Source organism: Anabas testudineus, chromosome 8 (assembly GCF_900324465.2).
Source record: "Anabas testudineus chromosome 8, fAnaTes1.2, whole genome shotgun sequence".
NCBI classification, from domain to species: Eukaryota; Metazoa; Chordata; class Actinopteri; order Anabantiformes; family Anabantidae; genus Anabas; species Anabas testudineus.
In genome coordinates, this window is record NC_046617.1 from 18,505,431 (window position 1) to 18,527,195 (window position 21,765).

The 21,765-nt window shown below is 43.1% G+C and overlaps 3 protein-coding genes across 3 annotated transcripts; 1 reads left to right on the forward strand and 2 right to left on the reverse strand.

Moving 5' to 3' along the window:
- Nucleotides 1-5,214: 5,214 nt before the first annotated feature.
- On the reverse strand, nt 5,215-8,913 carry tmem150b (transmembrane protein 150B). Its single transcript, XM_026348136.1, has 7 exons — nt 8,434-8,913; nt 8,223-8,328; nt 7,415-7,474; nt 7,193-7,260; nt 6,975-7,108; nt 6,715-6,886; nt 5,215-5,999 (listed from the first exon to the last, which is right to left on the reverse strand). Exons 2-7 carry the CDS (start codon nt 8,285-8,287, stop codon nt 5,821-5,823), a joined length of 678 nt encoding a protein of 225 aa, XP_026203921.1. The 5' UTR covers nt 8,288-8,328; nt 8,434-8,913; the 3' UTR covers nt 5,215-5,820.
- Nucleotides 8,914-9,032: 119 nt separating this feature from the next.
- On the reverse strand, nt 9,033-14,494 carry adsl (adenylosuccinate lyase). Its single transcript, XM_026348124.1, has 12 exons — nt 14,186-14,494; nt 11,784-11,987; nt 11,538-11,582; nt 11,216-11,295; nt 10,900-11,071; nt 10,770-10,816; nt 10,546-10,636; nt 10,254-10,323; nt 9,992-10,139; nt 9,710-9,890; nt 9,295-9,471; nt 9,033-9,206 (listed from the first exon to the last, which is right to left on the reverse strand). Exons 1-12 carry the CDS (start codon nt 14,327-14,329, stop codon nt 9,120-9,122), a joined length of 1,446 nt encoding a protein of 481 aa, XP_026203909.1. The 5' UTR covers nt 14,330-14,494; the 3' UTR covers nt 9,033-9,119.
- A 754-nt stretch (nt 14,495-15,248) lies between these two features.
- Nucleotides 15,249-20,807, forward strand: si:dkey-110g7.8 (GTPase IMAP family member 8). Its single transcript, XM_026348115.1, has 6 exons — nt 15,249-15,834; nt 16,629-17,184; nt 17,516-17,613; nt 17,705-17,836; nt 18,039-18,629; nt 18,743-20,807. The coding sequence occupies exons 1-6, from the start codon at nt 15,804-15,806 to the stop codon at nt 18,814-18,816; spliced, it is 1,482 nt and encodes a 493-aa protein (XP_026203900.1). The 5' UTR covers nt 15,249-15,803; the 3' UTR covers nt 18,817-20,807.
- Nucleotides 20,808-21,765: the final 958 nt, after the last annotated feature.

Below are 21,765 nucleotides of genomic sequence, written 5' to 3' on the forward strand. Positions count from 1 at the left end.
GCTGCATCAATTCAGCCCACGAGTGACGCCGACCTCGAGGTTCTCTCTGAGTGAATGTCTGACTGATCCTTAAAGAAGTGAAGGAGCAGGGCAGGTCAGAGCCCACTACAAAATGTCAAAGTCCGTACATAATACTCTGCATGTATTCTATTCTATGCCCCCTCTCTGAAGTCTCCCAACAAGAAATAAAGGTCAAGACAACGGAGCAGAGACAGAGAACGGTCCTGGCAGGTTTGCCTAGCATCATGCAAAAGGTTAGTTTGAAGAGAAAGACAACTGGGACGATATGAGAAAGATCTCTCTTAAGTTCTCTTAATGCTAATTTATTTGTTTTGTCGCAGTATATAAGTGACCTTTAAAGTTGTGTATTCAAGTCTGGCTTTGTTGAACTGCCACAAGTTGACCTCAGCGGGTTGCACAGCTCACTGTCTCATACCAAAGTGACTCAACTTTGTCATTTTATACTGCATCTGTCACCATTAATGGTAAAAGTTTATTCTGCAGCTTAGGTTTCGGTATCTCCAGCCAATTTAACATGGCATGCCATTAAAAGCAGTTTTATTTTGTTTTTAATTCATGTTCCATGCCAATAACTGTGACCTCTGCCCAATCTCTTTTTTCTCTTCTGCAAAATGTTTACTGAAGCTCCAAAGCAATGCAAACCTCTGGGGGAAAACAAAGCTTAAGAAATTGTTGCCAGCATCTAAAAACAGCACGATTAAAAACAGTGAACCTCAGCAGCGGCAGCCATCTCTACTGAGACAGCAGTTTCTCACGTCTCAAAAACCTCTGAAGCCCAAACATAGTTCTGTGGCCGTAGGTTACGTGTGAATATTTTCTCCAAGCTGGATGAGAATCTGTAATTGAAGAAGAGAGAGTGGAACTTTCTATCGTGATGATCTGTTTTTTTCACACATTTCAAAAGCAGCAATCTCACTAAAGAGACAGACGATTGGAGCCTCATAAGTGCTAATGACTGTTTGCTGGTGTTTAAGTCGGTGGTTATGTCAGTTTCGGCTTTCTCTCATCACAACAATTGTGTGTGTGTGTGGGCTGTCGTTGTGATTTCTAACTATTAGAGTAAGGACATTTTTACAAAGTGAGGACTTTTTGCCGGTCCTCACCATGAGAAGTATGTTTAAAGAGCAATTAAGTTCTCTGTGATCTCAATACCTGGTGAAATAATATATAAATGAAATGTAAGGACCATATACTGGTTTGGATTACTTTAGCTCATTCGCTATAAGACTTCACATTACTTTTCCTTCACATTAACATGAATCTTAGTTTGATTTATTACCTTCCTGAAAATGAACATTTGTCCAGAAGCTAAAACTGGCAAAACATTAGGTACATGCACTTACAAAACTAAGTTAAACAAAACCTTTTATTGCATTTGCCTACAACAGGTGTTAGCTATACAAAAACCAGGCTGCTGTTTGAGATATTGCTTTAAACTATGCATAAATGTGATTTTGAATAGATATGAGAACTAATAAATAAATAAATAAATAAATAGCACTGCTTATGCTACAGTTTTATAATATGGCACTTGTCTTTCTTAATAATAGACACTGGCAAATATATCCAATGAAGCATTTAGGTGCATTTTATATCACTGAAAATCTGATGTTCTGGCTCAAATGTTGCAGCATCTGTTCAAACCCGAACATCCAGTGAGTGATTGATTGTGAGATAGAAAACCCTCAATAGCTTTTGGATTTTACTAAAACACGATACTGTGACGAATGTTGTGCAGGTGCTCATTGAAGTTGTTTAATTATTTTTTGAATCCTCTTCAAAGCAAGATGAATTGTTTGCACCATAGTTGTGAAAGATCATTTTTAAAAACTAAAATGCTCTGCATCAGTGCACATGTATGTAAGTAGGAGGAGAACCAAGCTTCATTTTTCCAAGTGCTTTTCTCTCCTTTGTTAAAATCTAATTTCTTCCCCCACCATCTCCAGTTCCCTCACCACCACCCCTCCTTCTTCCCCTGGCTCTCTGTCTTGCACGATCAACAATAGTCTATTCTGTGCTGTCCCGTGCGAATGGGGACACACCCAAAGCCAAGGCCATGGTTGCGAGGGGAGATTGTTGGGTGGTGGCCAACAGAGAGGGACACTGACTCAATTCTCGTCTGGGAGCGTGGATGCTGCCTCGGCAAGAGGGCAGAGGTGGCCTCGTCTGCGTGGCTGTAAATTCTAGTGGTCATTTAATTCAGTGATTCCACAACTGGAGGTTCTTCTGCTGTTGACAGGGATATGTGAAAAGTTTTAGAATAACTCAATTAATTTGAAACAAATCTGGAAAAAGATCTATTTTTTTAGAGGATTTTAGTTCCTTTAAAAAAGAGACTGCCAATCTCAGTTGGATCTGATTAAAAATAAAATAAAATGAAATATAATAAAATAAATGAATGATTAAAACTGCAAAAGGTACAAAATTAGTTCAATTAGCTAGTTGGCTAAAGGTGCTGTACAGATTAGTTAAAAGTAAAATAAATGGTTGATATTGTTAACTAAAAGTAACATAAAAGGTCTAAAAAAAAAGTGAATTTGCAGCAGGTGAACAGCTAAAAGTGGCTAAATTGGCCTTTCTGGTTACAATAGTAAGCTAAAACATAAAAGAATGGTATTAGCTACCACATAAATGCCATTTAACATAATTAATAACATTAACAGTCAGTTGAAAATCCATTCAAATGAACATTTGCAACACACTTAGAGCTCAGAACTCAAGAGGTGAACATTGGTCAGGAAACGTTAAGAGACACTTATATAGTGTGACGTGCACGTTTCTGTATGTGCATTAATTCAATGAGAGCTGACTTGTATCTGTTCATATGTGCAGACACAGATGCAGCACATTGACATGAGCAGCTCTGTCCTCTGTCTGACTGAATGTCATCTGTCTTCTGCTATTCACTTCATGTCATGTCTGTTTGTGGGGGCCCCAAAAAGTCCCCACCTCCTCCACACGTATCCCAAGATTCCACATGCACATACACGCCAATGCTCGGCTTCAATCCACGTCCTAATCTCAGCTGGGCCACGACCTGAAGGTCATTCCATTGAACCGTTATTCTCTATCATGACAATCGGTTCCAAAGTGCCACAGCTGGATTCCCCCACACACTTTGCTGCCTCCTCTGATAAGGCCAGACTCTGTCATTGTCCGATAACACAAATATGACACACCAACACACCATCTGAAGATCTCTGTCTGCCACCCTAATTATATAATTATCTCTTGTCTGATTGTGCCTGTGCAGCTGAGACGAGGGAGGGCCTTTGTGTGGCCGGTGGAATTCGGTGCGCTTGGCATTTTTCTGCAAAAGGGCAGTTTTCTGGAAGCCAGTGCCAAAGGAGAGGAGAGAGGAGAGGAGGGTGAGATCACAGCTGCTGGTGCCCACTTTTCTCCTTCTCCCTTGTCTGTCTCTATCTCTCAGATCATCATTTTGGGACTCTCTACCCTGTCTCTATGTCTATCTGTCCCTGAATCTAGCTGCCTCACTTCTCCACAATCACATCTCCCTTCTCCATCTGTCATTCGCACCCTGCCGCTCTCCTGCCTCCTAACAATTAAATGCCTGTCTTCTATAAACCTTGCAGTTTGGCAGATCCAACTGTCTTGCAGATAAAGTGGCACAGGATTTGGCTCCGTGATGATAAGAGCTGACAGGTTCCACTGGAAGAGAGAAGCTGTGCGGCTGAGGGCGACCACTCCGATGTCTGATAGCGGACTCGGAGGCGACTGCTCCGCTGCCTGATAGGAAAGCATTGCTATTGTTTCTGGTCAAGAGTTGTTGAGGGGATAAGAGAGACTAGAGCACGAGCAGGTGTTAGGGGAGATTACAGTACAGGCCTAGAAAGCTTGTCTGCTCCTACCTCCATCTTGAATCAAAGTCAAAAGCAACAAGGCGGGCGTCACTTAAACCGTGTTTTCTTACACTACAACAGAGGATCCAGACCCTTTTCTGACATTTACATCAAGGGCCCCCCAGCCTTTGGACATCGCTACTGGTGGTTTTATGAGTCTTATTACTTAATCAGAAGCCTTTTATACTCACTAATGAAAACAGCAGGGTTAAGGGTGTTTTGGCGCCAAAGCTTTCCCTCTGAATTCCTCTGTGTGAGCTGCTGTGCAATCCAAGATGGTTTCAGGCTCTAGTCACCAAGATAGACTTTGAAATAATCTTAATGTAGACAAATTTGTCAAGTCAGAGGAAGCTGGAGTTGAATCAGCTGCAGCACACACTTTTATCATTGTTTAACCAGTGTGTGCAGAAAACCTGAACGCTGCCTGCAGCAGAAACGCTGCAAAGTAAGAGCACTTGAGAAATTCCCATAGAATTCCGTCTGATCCCTGTGCCCGTCGTCAAAGCCCTCCTCTGGTGATCACACAGCATAGAGTATGTGAAAGAATGCTGTTCAGACATGGCAGGACACTGGGGGCCCAGTATTCCCATCTCAAACTCCACCATATGCCCTCAGTGATTTTTTTTTTTAATTAGATAAATAAAAGATGAAATAATAGTGAATAAAAGTGAAAATGTGATCACAAAGTGTGACCAAAGATGGTGCCAGCAGAGCCTGAGACAATACGCTGAAACGAACAGAGAAACAGTTTGTGAGCTGGAGCCAAGAGAAGGACCTCTCCCACTATCAGCACAGCTATGAGAGCTCCATTGTTGTGCTCATCTTAAATAACCCTGACAAATTGTGCTGAATGTGGAACCTCTGTCTAAACTAGAGGCATCTTCCACAAACATGCTGGCACGACACCAGGACTGCATTTTCCCATCGGTGAAATGATGATGAGCCTCAGCACGTCCTGCAGCTCAGTGCTGTTTCTGAGGAAATGAGGGACATGTACAATGAGCAGGTAGCGTGTTAGACTGAAGGTGGAATACAGAGATGATCTTAAGACCAAAGTCGGTGACGTTTGCAAATAAAAGCACTTCAAATTGATCTAACAGTGAGCTGTAATAGTGAAACTTCTCTTTTCTTTGTCTTCCTAACCCGATATTTCCGTCTCACCTCCATCCTCTGTTTCTGTTCCCTTTTCTTTATTGTATTTTCCAGCTGACAGGTGGAGAGTGAAGCAGAAAATGACCAGACTTTTCCTGGTATTCACCGTCTCAGCACTGATCATGAGATCATTTCATGATTAGAGACTATAATATATTATAATAAAATTCCAGGCAGAGAATACGTTGGGGGATTTTTTTTATTTGAGTAAAATATCAGAAGAGATGACAATAAATGTAATAAATTACTTTTATAGGCGACTGGAGTTGGAAAAACAGAGTTAATTTAATGTTCCCATTGAAGGAACGAGTTCAGGGTGAAGGAATGGCACCACCATGTGTTGGTACGTAGCTATTGATGTGTGAGCCTAATCAAGTCTTTGAATCTCTGTCTGTGCTGTTCACATGCAGGGTCTACCATCTCACAGACCCAATTGATTAATTGATTGACTTATTAGTCGATGTAATCATTTTGTTGACTGACTATTAACTTTTTTCTGCTATTATCACATCTTTATTTTCTCCTTTTTTTGACTTTTTGGGGGCAAACACTCCCCATACGAGTGAAAACGTCTATTTAAATATGTTCAAATCTGAAGTTAAAATAACCCTTGTATTATTAAATCTTTCCAAATGATAAATGCAAACACATAATAAATAGCTTCATCAGGAGCCCCCACTGAGCAGCTTGACCTCAAGGCAGCAGTTATGCAGCAAATAGATATGAATCCACCTACAGTATGACAACTGAAGCCCAATGAGACTGTTGCTTATGAACATGTGTTCATTTACATAGAAGCAGAGAAGCAGTCGGTCTCCAGAGCTCGTTTCTGCACAGTGAGGCGGTGGCAGTCGATGTGTTTGAACTCAACTGCGAAAAGGCCGAACAGGCAGAAGAACAACATGACTAAGGTCCACTCGCACACAGCAGCTGGAGAGGGATATCTCATACGGTGGAGACCAATCACTGCAGGAGGGGTCAGTCAAGGAGCACGCTACACTAACGAAATGCATGTCACAGTAAATCAAACAGTAAATGTCAGTTTATAGTACAGTTTCCTTGATACTTACTGAGCTGTACTTGGACATCTTTTTGTGCAAAGTATAGGTCATGTTTGTATTTTCAGCCCCTTCCTCTTGCACCTCTTTGACTGTCATTTCCTGTTATAGTTTGTGGTTGTGTGGTCACAAACAATGAGATGGATGTTTCAGAATATATACTTTACAACTCATGCAGTGAAATTCTGATGAGCTGAAAAAGAAACTATTCTTTTCAGTTCAGGAGTCATGAACTAAATTAAAAGGAAATTATTGTCCATTAAAAAAGGATTATATATCTAACATATTACCAAATAAGTATGTCTTATATTACGTGTATTGCATTAAAGACACGTTAAGCACTCTAAAACTAAACACTAGCCAAAAGGAGGCTAGGAGGCTCATTTGCCGTCTCATCTTTCCAGGAAGTATGTGGAAATACTTCATAAGACTTCAACTGATTTGATACGATTACACAAACGATTGTTCTGTTTTTTTCTCCGGCTTGATTTGGCCCTTGTTCCACCAGCACAGTTCATGTTAGTTGAGCAGAAAACACTAAGAAGAGCAGATCTATTGTGATCTTTCAGATCTTTGTGTTTACCTGTTGTATTGTTACTAATGCAAACAGGAAGAAAGGATACTAGCAAAGGCCAGGATGGTACAGATGGTGCAGCATGTCGCCCGGACAGGACCGACCCAGCATCTGTCCTGGGACGGCTCAGCTCGATACGTTAGAATCAGCTGCACCCAGAAGTAGGCCAGGCCAACAAAGAACGCCAATAACGCTCCGAAAACGTGAATTTCCAAAATTGACTGATTGCTAAGTGGCACAAACAGAGGGAGTGAAGATGCTGGTGAGAACAGAGGCATCGCTAGGAGGCAGAAAAAGGTCTTCTTAGACTGATACCTGGAAGTTGCCAAGGATTGAGAGTCCCACGCAGGAAATGAAGCCGAAAACAATGCTGGCAGTGTTGACCCATCCATGGTTTCCAAAGTCCCTAACCTGCTGGAAACGGATCACCACAATCCACAGGCCTGAGGGGGACACAGGTACACACTTCAGAAACAGCAGACAGTACAAAGGCACAAACAATGGTATCGAAATCCAGTTGTCTTTACCTAAAACAGAAGAAGTGTTGCAGATCTGGGAGAAGAGACAACTCTGGGGGTTGTATGAGCCACATGTACTAATAGGAGAAGGAAAAAATAAATCATCCAACATTAAATTCATGACTAAACTTAATTATGAACTGGAACATGAGGTTCACTCTGCAGCAGAGTGTCAAGTCGAGTCAGTTAAACTACTTTAATTATTAGTGCACCATCAGAAAATATTTTTACCTGATGTAAGGGACTCCTTCTGTGAGGTTGACGGATCCATTTGTTACAGCTATACCGAACCTAACGGGAAGGAAACAGCTGCTTTTTGACTCATATTAGTAGATATAAATGGTATAGCTACAGCTCAACTTACAGTATAACTGTTTAGCCACAGGGTATCAAGGGTATTTATTGGACATTCACACTAATATAAAGGAGTATGCACACAAGAGAAAAGCAAACTATAAATATATAAATACAGATAAACAACAATACAAGAACATCAGTTGAAGTACAATTTATTTTAAAATAATCTTATGTTTGTTAGGGAACAGTGACAGATTATGGTAAATCACATGATTCAAATATTTTATCATGATAAACATGATTTTTGTTGGAGAACAACAAGACATTATACAAACTGTAAGAATGGTGTATAGCTAATAGTACATGTGGTGTATGGTAAGTTTTTTATGTTCTGTTTGATGACACAGAGTGTGTATAGCTGCTGTATTAGTGCACGTGTTATATATCATATACAAGTTAATCATTAGCCTTGTTCGTCACCTGTCTGTACACTAATAATTAGTTAATATGACTGTATTTAAGTTTGCATATTAATAATTAACCAATTAAATTAAAAACTATGATTAACTAAGAGAACAGTTCAGCCTTCTAATGGTACTCAGCTATAAGAACTGCTGGTGAGCTACTGTCTGGATGTAGTGTAGCACTCATCCACCGTTAACTGTCAGAAGAGCTTCCAGTACATATCAATAATAATTTAATAGTAAGTAGATGTTGACACGGGAAGCAAATAAATACTCACACAGTCCAAATGCCCACAGTGCCGAAGACAGCCAGACAGATGGGGAGCAGTGCCCACAGCCACATGTTGCACCTCACAAACTAAAAGTCACGTCTGCCTTATTAAACTAGGTAAAGACAAATGGAAGAGTTGACACAGCCCATAATAACATCTACAGTGTCAACCTATGAGTTCAGAGGAAAGAGGCACGAGAAAGGAGACGTGTACTCACTCAGTGATTCAGGTTCAGAAGAAGCTCTTTATTACAACCAAATTCAAAATATCATTCTTTACCATTCCACCGTTACCATAATGACACTAGTACATGATAGGAGCTTGAACACTGCACCTCTCCCTCATGTTGCATACATAAAGAGCAATGTCCATTTTCATGGGCAATAAAGCACTTCAAGGTGTGCGAGTACTGGATGTGTAATATACAATATGTAAACAAGTGAAGAGTTCAGGTGGCAACTACTCTGTGGAATACGGTAACATGAGCGTTGGCCTGAACTTTGAGTCAATGTAGATTTACAACATCCAGTATGAGTTCCTCCTATTGCTAAATGTGGGTTTCCTCTCCTCAACGGTTTCCCTTTTCCTTTCTGGTAACAAAAAACAAGCCTCAAGACGAAACAGTCGGAAAGAGGTTTAAATGTTCAGTGATGTATAGGTCAATAGTATTTAGTTACCATTTTACCATGATTCATGTTGTAAAAGCCTTTCAGCAAATATAACCTTTGCTTCTTGTCAATAAAGATAATAGAAACTAGTAAGAAGAGCTTGTGTTATTTTTCTGAATACAGCAGCAGAAATTAAATCACTAGGACATTTTTTCTTTTTACAGTTCTTTATTGAGAGACAAGGCAGCGTTCATGTCATCAAGTCTCCCCATCTGTGTGCGTGTGTGTTTGTGTGTCAGAGCTCAAGCTCAATCTTAACATCCATCTTAGCCTTGTATGGCTCCAGCAGGGGGCGTACTTCTTCAGAGAGGAACCTAGCGACCTGGAGGCACCGGCGGGAAAGACGAGAATGAAGAGAAAGAGTTACACACCATCAGTAACAAACTGAGGATGCTATGTAAGACAAGTACCTGCTGTGGAGCCCGGCCGATGAAGGTCTTGGGGTCCAGCAGCGCGTCCAGCTGATCCAGAATTGGGGCAAAGTAGGGGTCTCGCTGGACTCTGGCCAGCAGGTCGTTATCACCGCCCTCCTGTTTCACTACAGCTGCTGCCTCCTGGGACAGAACTCGGATCTTCTCGTGACAGTCCTGAAGGAGAGGTGGACCAGAAAGATGGAGAGAGTTGATGTGTACCTGTACAGGTGAAGCTGGACGCCGCAGCCTGGCTCAGAAGTAAATCTCCTATTCTATTATTCATCCTTTGAGTATATACACCACTGCACCACCTTTACTAGCCACACTGCTTAATTATTGCTTTATGTTCAGATCTTAACTTAATGAGTCCTTGCTGGCTTGTTCCTCAACCAGAGCTTCCTCCTCCTCCTACCTGTCGGTTTCCTCCAGCCTTCACCATGGCCATGATGATGTTCTCTGTCGCCATGAAGGGAAGCTCATGTCGGATGTGTCTCTCAATGACCTTGGGGTAGACCACTAGTCCCTCTGTGATGTTCTGCAGCGTGCTGAGGATGATGTCTGCTGTCAGGAAGGACTCAGGTAGAGAAATTCTCCTGCAAATGAGCAAGGGGGTGAATTAGTAAGAAAAACCAGGACAAAGGATTCGTATGCATAATGTCTCCATCATATAGTGAATAGTGAATGTGTGTCTGACCTGTTGGCGCTGTCGTCCAGCGTCCTCTCCAGCCACTGCACCGAGGCTGTCTGCAGAGGGTCAGACATCAGTGCCACCAGATGTCGGGCCAAGCTACAGCAACGTTCTGCCCGCATGGGGTTCCTCTTGTAGGGCATGGCACTGGAACCTGAGCAGGACAAGACAGCTTCAGTCTGGCATACAGTTTGTACTACCACCTTCACTATGACGCAGCGTCACCTTGTGTGTGATCCATCTGTATAAGGCCAATAAGTGAACGTACCAATTTGTTCTTTCTCAAATGGCTCCTCGATTTCTTTCAGGTTGGCAAGCAGGCGGATGTCTGTGCAGATCTACAGCAGACAGATGGATGAACGATGAGCTTAAACAAGTTAGGTTAGTATATTATATAATTAATTATAAATATAATTAATAGTATATGTATGATAAACATTTCTTTAAAGTAGTAAAGCTAGTAACAAATGGACCAGGTGTGTGGCAACGCTAATCTGACAGCCATATAAAACCACTAGATGGAGACATTTCTCTACATGTCTCCAAGATCTGCAGCTTACCTTATGAACAGTGGCTCCTAAACTGGCCAGACTGGACAGGCAGTCAACGTCCACCTTACGACTGTATGTCTGACCAGTCACCAGGTAGGCTCTGGGTAAGATGGCAACAACAACAACATAAGAGATAAATAACATCAGCCTTATTTTAATAAAATAAATCTATCTATAAACTGAACTGACTCGATTCCTATGTGAAAATATCCAATTTCAGATACAGAACTTACTTTTTGAAGCCGGCCATCTCTGTGACCATCCTGTCAAGTTCTTCTACCTGATAGAAAATGTGAAATATTCGCATCACTAAATAGCTAAATCAGCGATGGCTTCATTTAATTGAAACTGATTTATGCATACTTTGTCATGGTCCCCCTGAAAGAGCTGCAGGAAACTGGCCTGGGTGCCAGTGGTCCCCTTGACTCCACGGAAACGCAGGTCGTCACGGGCTCGCTGCAGGTTCCTCATGTCCATAGCCAAGTCCTGCAGCCACAGACAGGCTCGCTTTCCTACAGTGGTCAGCTGGGCTGGTCTGCAGGTGGAGCAGGTTAGAAGCACAATGATTGGAAAAAACAGAAAGAGACGCTGGATGTTCATGAAAATATGAGAACATGATTGTGAAACAATGATTCTGAGAAGTACATGCTCAGAAAAGTGCAGCTGAATTCAGACTCACTGATAGTGTGTGAAGCCAAGTGTGGGGAGGTCAGCATACTTCTCAGCAAAGTTGGCCAGTCTGTCAATGACTCTGGCCAGCTGTGGGATTAAAACAAGACTTTTAGCACTGAGTTATTACAACATGCTGTGCTGTCACTCACAACCATACAATGCTACAATACCATGAAAAAGACAGCTGATTATTTCTACACTGTTGAGTTGTTAAACAGCTGGGGCTGACCAAAAAAAAAAAAAAAACAACTATGCGCCTGTTTCCACTGATTCCACAGATACACAACTGAACGAGTGAGCATGTTTTCTGGCTGACAGCTGAGCCTCACCTTAGGCAACAGAATATCAAATCCATCACGCAGCATAATCAGATCCTGAGGAAGGAAAACAAAAGAACTTTTACATAAAAGTACTTTGTACTTAAAAAAAAAACAAAACACAAGGATTTTTAGGGGCACCCAGCGAGTGATTCATCCATACAAGACAAGTTAGAGACTACATGCTGGACTACAGTTGATGCGATCATATTTATAGAATCAGGCTATAACAGTGCAAGTAATGTTAACTGTAATTACAGTGTTGTCTCCCACATAGCAGGAGGTGGCTCCGAGGTGGATGATGGGAGCTGCAGTGGGGCAGCAGTGTGCGAAGGTGTGCACATGAGCCATGACGTCATGTCTGAGTTTACGCTCTTCGTCTGCTGCCATGGCAAAGTCAATGTCCTCAGCGTGGCTCTCCATCTCCAGAACTTGGGCGTCAGTGATGGGCAGGCCGAGAGCCTGAATGGGAGAATTACACATTGCTCTTTAAATTATCTGAACAGGACACACAGGCAGACTTTGATTATTCAATTACTCTACTCCTGGAAAAGCATGTGCCGTCCTCATGGGAAGATGCTCAGTATCCTGATTAGATTGGGAGTTTATCTATTGGGATAAAGCACTCACATGATGGGAACACAGAATGGGTTTCTGCTAGACAGATATTAGCACTGAACAAAATATTTAAATTGAGTGAAAAAATTCATTGATTGAAGAATTAGATTAATTAAAGATCAACAATTTTCAAACTCCCCTCTGCCTTCCCCGTTTAATACCAGTCAAGGACATTCACTCCCCAAACTACAACCAAAGGGAAAAATCAGTTGCCCTTTAAATCTTGCTGTGATATACAAGCTCCAACCCAATGTCCATCTGTACTCTAACCCTGTATATAACAACATATCCAACCCTGCTGGGTCAAAGGTCAGACTGTAGGCAAACTAATTCAGAGCAAATCGTGAGTAGATATAAGAAATTCTATTGCAGAAAATATAAATAGTCTGAGACAAAAACAACACTTCAAAGGCTACAGGCTAGAACACAGTCTCTCCAGGGCCGGTCTCCTATTACTGTGACATTCCCTTCATGCTATTTTCACACGCAAACCACAAAGTAGCAGCCACAGGCCCCGACCAGCTCTGCAAAGTCAAGCTACCCAGCTAAAAATTACCTCAAAGCCCACAAAAACTATGAAAGATGGACTCTGATCAGCGCAGATTAATGTGTGTGTGCATGTGTGTGTTTAACAGGTCATGTGAGTGAGGGTCTGTCACTAGTTAACCTGCACCCTACTGTCTTCAATTTAAAACACAAAGAAAACGCTTTGGGTAATTGAAAGATTAGTTAATTAATGCCAAGAGACCTCTCAGAATATGACGATGAGAGAAAGGGTATTTTCTCATAACCCCCTGCAGGCATCATGGCAGACTCACTCTGTGCAGCTAAAGTCGTTTAAAGTCAGATACATTTATTCTATATAATCTGCAATGTGGCGAAATGTGAATAAAATCATGTGCAACACATGTAAAAAGTATTTCCATGTGAAAAAAATAGTGCAGCACAACAACAGGGGGAACGGCTTTATTTGGAGAGACATGCAGACTTATTATTAGAAAAATGAAATCCAAAGCAGAGACTGATATATTGGGTGTAATGTTATATCTAGTGGACAGAGGATTGGTGATATACACTGCCCGTCCCAAAAAAAAAGTCACACTCTAATATTTCCTTGGACAACCTTTAGTTTTGACTACAGCTCACATTCACTGTGGCATAGTTTAGGCTTCTGCAATGTCTCAACATTTATTCTCGTCAAGAGTGGCATTAATTTTTCACCAAGATCTTGTTTTTATGATAGGAGAGTTGGACGCTGCATAAAGTCTTCTCCAGCACATCCCAAAGATTCTCAATGGGGTTAAGGTCTGGGCTCTGTGGTGGCTAATCCATGTGTGAAAATGATGAGTCATGCTCCCTGAACCTCTCTTTCACAATTTGAGCCAGATGAATTCTGGTATTGTCATCTTAGAATAAGTCCAGGACATCAGGGAAGAAAGAAATCTATGGATGGAATAACCTGGTCATTCAGTATATTCAGGTAGTCAGCTGACCTCATAACATTACTGAACCTAGACCTGACCAACTGCAGCAGCCCCAGATCATAACACTGCCCCCACAGACTTGTACAGTAGAGACTAGACATCATGGGTGCATCACTTCACCCCATCTCTTCTCACCCTGATGCTCCTATCACTCTGGAACAGGGTAAATCTGGACTCATCAGACCACATGACCTTCTTCCACTGAACAGTTTTAGTAGTTTCATCAGTATTCTTAGATGTTTTCTTTGCTTGATTCATACCAATCATTTCTGAAACAGATTAACATCTTTTCCACAATCACAGGATGTGTCTTAAGAAATAAGAAGCTACTCACTGTATTTGTGTGAATACTGATCCACGTTTCTCTGTTGCTAATAAAGATTTGATTCTTTAAAAAACAGCTCTTAAGTGCTGCTGTGATTCTGTGTCAAACTATTTTTAGACCAGGAAGCTTGAACTCGATCTGTCTCTCTGAAGGTCGTACACATAAAGTTATATAACATAATGTGTCTATGAATACACCACACGGGCTACAGCTGCTAGCACAGTGTGCCAAACCTTCTCGGCTTTAGCCAGGTAGATCCACAGTCTTCTCCAGGTCGTGAACTTCTTCCTGTCACTGAAGTTGTAGGCCATCTCCTTGCTGGCATATCTGGACACCAGCGGGGACCGGTACTTCATGGACTCGTCAGCTGCCTCCATGTTTCTAAGAACCGGTGGTGTCTTCTAAGGTTGGAGGAGGAGGACTGCCCTGCACCTTCACCAACACCTACACACACAAACACACACACTCTTGCTGCACAAGTAGCCGCGTCGACCCGTTTGCAGCATCACATGTGCAGCGGAGCGAGTGTTACGACACTTCGCGTCGGCATACGGCGTGAGGTCTGAGTACGACAGCTTACAGCGCTGTACGGCAGAGTGCGTCAACGTGTTTTTACTAAATAGACGCTCCGCAGATTATTGTTGTTTTTTTCTAAAACAGCTGCTGTGTCAGTGTGTTAAAACTGTTACGTTACATAAAAGTGCGTCAACAGACTTTACGTAACATAGCAAACACAACCTTCTTCAAAAACCCAAACAGCAAAATGTTTTTAATCTGGTATTAACGTGTTTCCCTTGGGTCCGTGAACGTATCTCGCCTATAGCATAAGTAACCTGTGCAGGAGCCAAGGATGAGCTCAGACACTCAGGAGGAGCTGTGGGTTTTTATTTTCCTACTACGCATGAAGGATGCTTCAGAAATTATTCACACTAAGGTGACACCGCTTTGAATTTCATGCAATTAGATAACGTCTTACTGCTATTTATAGGAGCGTTTTATGTATTATGTAAGCTGTGGCTGTGAGTTTTATATCAATATTTAAATTTATTCATGCAGCACACACTCCCTCCCTGTCAACACAGTATTTTTATCTGCAGGCATCGTATTAAATAGTTGTGTTTGTGCAGCAGCTGGGGAATACATCCTGCTGTAAACAGAGAACAGAGTGCTCCCTCCCTCTTTTCTTTCTCTCTCTCTGCCTCTGTCTATCCATCTTTCTATCTGCCCTCCTGACTGCAGTCTGCATACAGTGCTACACTGCTGCTGCTGCTGCTGCTGCTGCTGCTGCTGCTGCTGCTGCCACTGTGTGATACAATCGAGTGGGAGGAACAGCTTTCTGTTTTGTCTCCAAAAAAAAAAAAGAAAGAAATGACGAGACATCTTCCTGGAACTGCTGCAGCAGGGGTGGATTTGGCTTCCCGTCTCCTGCATTGCACACTCTTTCTCTTTTGCTCGGACAGATAGATAAGACACAAGAAGAAGCACTGGAACACGAGGAGAAGGAGAGAGAAGACACAGAGGGAAGGACGGAAGTGGGGCTGTGGGGGTGTGTGTGGAAGATAATCCATTAAAGAAAAGGCGAGGGAGAGGTTGAATGGCAGAGGAGTAATGAGAGAAGGAAGAGGGGCAGTGATACACACAAGAAACTGAAGCTAGAGTGAGTTGCACTGCAGTAGAATGAGAGTTAGAGTGAAAGAGAGAGCCAAGGAGCATTTGAGCTGCCAGCTTTTTGCACGCCACTCAGGATCCGTCGCTTTCTGAGCAAGGGGAGAAGAGGAATCCACGGTGGAGGCAAGAAGAAGAAGAAGGAGGGGGGCTGAGGAAGAGGAAACCAGAGGTTCTACACACAAGATGGCTGCTGTGTCCTCTGCCTCTGACACTGGTAAGTCTGATTTCATCCTTTGCATCACACCTTGCCGCAGGTTCCCCATCTAGCTGTTCGTTAGCTCACAGAACCCCGAGGTAAAAATCTCCCAGCCATCATGTCACATTTGGACCAAACATCCTTGACAGAGGGAAACTGTTGCTTGAGTCAACTTCATGTGTTTAGCAGCCCACATGGAAAAGTGTCAGCAGCAATGAGTAAATCAATAAACCTCCATCTCCTCCTTCTGTATCCTCCCCTCATCACAACTTCACAGACCAATCATCGTTCGTCCTGTCATCATCTGAATATTCACGTTTCTCTGTGATGCTGCTTCATCACAACATTTCTCTCCTTTGTGTAACTTTTCCTGAAGTAAATCACACTCTGTCTACATGCTTCTATCTGGAAGGCACGCTAGGGTTCCTCCTCTCTGACCCAATTTTTCCAAAGGCTACAGACATAAGAAAACCCATGGGAAGCTTGCAGGGAGGGGGGTGTAGATGTAGAGAAGGGGATAAGAAACAGAATGAAAGAGCAGGCAATACATGAGAAGGGGGGTGAGGTAGCAAGGAGCCCAGATAAGAGGACACAGGGGAAATCTGAGGAGAGTGCGTGAGCTGGAGAAGGATGCACGATATAATGCTGTGGAAAGAATTCAGACGAGTCCCCTTCAGCAAAAAGCACTTAGGGGACGAGAAAAAGCCGAACATCAAAACAGAATGAAAGTTTCCTCTGAGGGCAACTGTTGTGGAATAAAGTAAACCAGCCCACAGTTCTTAATTCAGTCTAATTATCTGCATTTCAAACAGGTGACCCCAGGGGCCGCCACCCCCCGGAGCGCAGACTGCTAATCCTGGGGGCCCCAAAGTCTGGTAAGACCTCCTCAGCCAACACCATCCTCGGGGACAAGATCTTTGATGCTGGGACAGAGACGACTCACAGCAACGTGGGTCAGACGGAGATCTACGGCCGGCGTGTCACTGTGGTCGACACCCCACCCTGGGCCATCCCCGCTGAACCGGAAGAGGACACCGAAGCCGAGAGCAACGACAATGCTGGCGCAGAGTCGAACAGCCCACCGCAGCCCCCGCCGAGCCTGGACAGTGAGGGGCCATGCATGGGGGCCATTCTCTGTCCTCCTGGACCCCACGCGATACTTCTCGTGGTGTCAGTCACCCAGCCCTTCACTGACGTCCAGAGGAGGGCTGCAGAGGAGCAGCTGGGAGCCCTGGGTGGAGGCACCTGGAGGTACTCCATGGTGCTCTTCACTGGGGTGGACAAGCTGCCCAAAGGTGTCTTCATTGAGGAACACATCGCGAACACTGGAGAGGCCCTGCAGTGGCTGGTGGAGAGATGTGGAAGCAGGTATGTGTGTTTGTAGCAGAACAATTAAAATATCATTGTTATTATCTTGTAAAAAGCCGATTGTGGCTCCAGAAGAAGCATAAAAGCCTCAAGTGACATCAGTTGAGTTAATGTCGCCTGCATTTCTTCATCAGGTCTCACTGCATTTTTGATGCCAACAGCTTTTCTATCCCTCTAGTTTGTTTACTAGCACAAAAGCTTGTGGAAAAAGCTGTACAAGTGTTTCCACAGACTGACTAGGCTGCCATCCTCACAAGGAGTAAACAGACCTTTCCTGTCTGTTTACATTTGGTGGATTTGCCCTTAAACAACTGTGTCCTTCGTCTTGCAGGTATCACGCCTTTGATAACACTCGGAAAGAGACGGAGGACAACACACAGGTACCTGAGCTGATGGAAAAGGTGGAGGAAATGATCACTGACAACCAAGGTTTGTAAAGAGCATCATTCCTGCGAGAGGGTTCGAGCGTTATCAATGAAGACACCAATAGAGAATCGTTTATTTATCGTTTATTGTGCAGGCTGGTACTTTGAGGTGAATGAATTGATTTTGCTGGAGGAGGAGCAGGCCAGGAGAGCTCTGGAAGAGGAGAGGATGAGGATGGAGGAACACGCTAGACAGAGAGAGCAGATGATTGGAGGACCTCCCAGAGGTATGAGTCACACAGTGAAGGAGAGCACACACATGCTGTTCCTGAGAAAAGAGAAGTGGTGTTCTGGGATATTGCTTACTCATTATTGGTCAATCGATACAGCTGCTTTTCTGGGCTCATTTCCCTGTAGCCTTTTTCTCCACTCCTAATTTCTTTGTTTGTTTCTTTCCCCTCTCTCTCTGTCCGTCTTGTCGCTGTACAGAATTGAGGTTGCTGCTGTTGGGCTGGAAAGGCGTCGGGAAGAGCTCAGTGGGGAACGCCATCCTGGGCCGCCGGTACTTTGAGTCAGGACAGGAAACAGAGCTATGCCTCAGGAGACAGGCGCTCGTGTCTGGTCGTCGGGTTACCATCGTTGACACCCCGGGCTGGGACTGGTTCTCAGTGCGGCGGACCCCAAAGCGCATCCGCCAGGAGTCTCAGCGCGGAGCTGCTCTCCTGCGACCTGGACCCCACACCCTGTTGCTGGTCCTCCCCGTTGTCTCGTCTCTCACAGCCAGGAAGCGGCGGACGCTCCTGGCTCACATAGAGACTCTGTTTGGTGACAGCGCCTGTCTCCACACCATGGTGCTCTTCAGCTGCGGTGATTGGCTGGGTCGCACCCCCATCGAAGAACACATTCTGAGAGGCGGACGGGAGCTGCAAAGACTTCTCGAATACTGTGGAAACTATTATCACGTCCTGGACAGTAAGACCCCCGGCAAAGACAGGAGTGTGTCCGTCCTGCTGGATAGGATAGAAGAGATGATCAGAGAGAACGGTGACAAGGCCTTTCTCCCCATCCAGGATGAGTGGTGTAAGTCACACTGTTTTATTATTATCACATTTTGCCTTATTTTACAGTTGAAACACACACATCTGAACATTAATATATGTTAATAATGTCTAATAAATACATCTGTCTGACAGTGAGTGAGGAGAGCTCGTACTCCTCTGACAACACAGAGCCCGAAGATGACTGCAGGGGATGCCAATTGCAGTAACACAATGGCACTAAAAGCGAAGTGCGCTGGCTCTTTGTCCTTGTTCGGAGTCTTCAACAGGCCCAAACATCACCTCATGTAACTAAAACCTCATCTAGATATCCCTCTTCAACTCGGAAGAGTCCTAGGGAAACCAGAAGGAGTCAGGAGGAGCTCTTTGTTAGAAACATAAAGACTGGACTCACTGAGCACTGACAATGAAGGAGGGTCAAGTGTTGGAAATACTCCCCTCAAACCCAAGAGGAGGAGGAATATCCAACAGTTTGAAGGGACCAGAGCTTCATACCAGTTTATGAGCATGTTTTCAGAAATCAACTGCTGCTAAAGAGACCCTGTTCCAACACTGCAGAGTAAAGATTACTCATCGTTCTAAGCCGAAGGGTAAAATTACTGTAAGAGGAGAATTAGAAGCAATAGAGAAAAAAAAAGATCATTTTATCATGACCAGTCAGAAATGGGGGGTTGGATTCATTCCTTGGGCTTTGGGAAAAACCAAGAGAAAAGTCTGTTTGTATGTGTTGTATCAGCTTTGGATGGATTTTACAATAATATCATCTCAGTCTTGTTTTCATCCAGTTAAAGGTTGTTTTGTTTTTTCCAATTCGAGGGTCTAAAGACAGAGGCTGATCAGTGATTCTGAGCTATATAAATAATGGTTTTGATTTGACTCTGCAATATGTGCCAAACAACAATAATCTATACTGCAATATGTGCATTTGAATAGAAAACTAATGAATTGTTTGTGCCCTGCATAAAAGTAAACCTTCAGATTTGTGATATTGTGATATTAACATTTTCTTCATTAACGTCTAATTAGTGTAGCTCAGGGAGTCGGCGTGGAAATGATTCCTTTGGGGCAAAATCTACAGAAACATGCAGATCTGCAAACGTGAGTCACAGATTAAGTTTAGTTTTAGTTTGCTGCAGCTAAAGGAGAGTCCATGAGTCCATGTTTGCACTTTGGTTCTTGTAAAAATGTAGTTGAATTCATCTAAAGAAGTAAATATATATTTTTATTCTACCTTTGCTGTAGCGTTCACGCTGACGAGAAGCTCTGAGAACAGTTAGGAAAGGCTGTAGTGAGACCGAGTGCAGGATCAGATCCCCGTGGAGCAGCTCGGGCAAGCTCTGCTTCACTGTTCGTGATCATGCATCCAGTGCATTTATCGACAAGGTAGATTCAGCTACGTGCCTCAGCATCAAAGCGTGAGAGTGGGAGTACAGCCCTGCGGCGGGGTGGTATCCTTTAGGCTACATCAAGCTTTCGCATGCTACAGAAACAACATAACCTCATGAACCATTCGAGCTCACATAGGGCTTTTACTACCTTTTTCTACATCATTGAGACATCTGCTCCGGACAGCCATAGTGGTGTTTTGCAAAAATAAAATATTTATATTCAGCTCTCAGAGGCATGTTAATACAGTGCATGCAGATAAACGAGTGCCTATAGAGTTGAAGGCAACCTCACTTCTTATTCCTCTGACTCTTGCTTGAGCAGCTCTGTGTGAATCACAACCCTCTACCTTTACAACAACTGACATCACGCTTTGGAAGGTAAAACCTGAAGAATATATCAAATGTGACCGACACCACTGCCACGCTGTATAATTAGATTTTATACAAAAGACGTCGCCTAGAGAAGAAACCCTGACACTAGTTCTTCGACGCTTTAACGACTCTGTGCTTCATCTAGTGACGTAGGCTACCGCAGCACTTTGTGTGACAAAGCATGACTTTGATTACAATTTGATATGAGGATGTTTCAAACATTCATTCAGAGACTTAAGAGCCCCACTCCACCTGTGAACATATTGTATAAGCAGAGTATATTTACAGTGTAAACCATGTTACATTGTAGGCTTTTAGCGACGCATTTTGCACTGTGTACCACTTTACTGTAGCCAAAGTGATGTAACCTCCTGTGTGGTCCTTCCTAAATGGTGATTGCATCATCAGTACTTTGTTCATACTGCAGCAACAATAAAAGACGTGGATATATTGTTGTGTATTTGTGGCTTCCATCTCTTTATTGAACCCTTTCTTCAGTGTGTATTTAGTTATAGTTCAGACAGAGGACGTGGTAATTGTGCAGTATGGACACTGAGTGGCACTGTGGCAAACACACTTGTCTGTCATCATGGTACAACATTAATTAAGTAACAAATCACTCACTGACCATCACTACTCTATGTCACAATGTCTCACCAACCATTAGATGCAGAACTGATGTGAATATCCATCTTTACATTGTTCAGAAAGTAATAATGTTAATTCTAAGGCCACAAACCCGCTCCTGGAGGGCGTCCACAACCCAGTCTGAATCTGAATCGGTACTGTACTGTTATACTGAACATGTTGTTATAATATTTAAAGGTAAAAGGTTAAAATTAAATGTTACTGTTGAAAAATGAGGGCCTTTTACACAGGCAGAATCCACAGCCAAGTTTTTTCTGGAGGGAACGTTTCTCCTCTTGAAAGTAGCTCTGCACCATCTTGACTTTGGCGTTCGCCCAGTTATAGATTGTCTCTAAGCTATTTGGATGAAAGCCTGGACCAATTACAGCGTGCACACCTACGGCGAGAGACAAGCTGATTGTACATATTTTCCTGGGTAATATTATTCAAGCTGTGTCTCAGTCAGCACCAGTCAGCACTCTTCAGTTTTCCCATATATACGTACATGTATATATACCGTGGCAAAAAAATATGTGAACCTTATGGAATTTTATGGTTTTCTGCATTAGTTTGTCATAAAATGTGATCCACCCTTCACCTAAGTTAAGAGTATTAAGAAATATAATGTGCCTAAAACAATAACACAAATAAATTCTGATCTTTCATGACATCACTTTGTACCTGTCTTTTTGACTGTATGTAAATCAACAGTTCTTGTTCTGTCAGATCCTCTGAAAGCTCCTTTTGGCGAGGCATCGCTCATATAAGCGT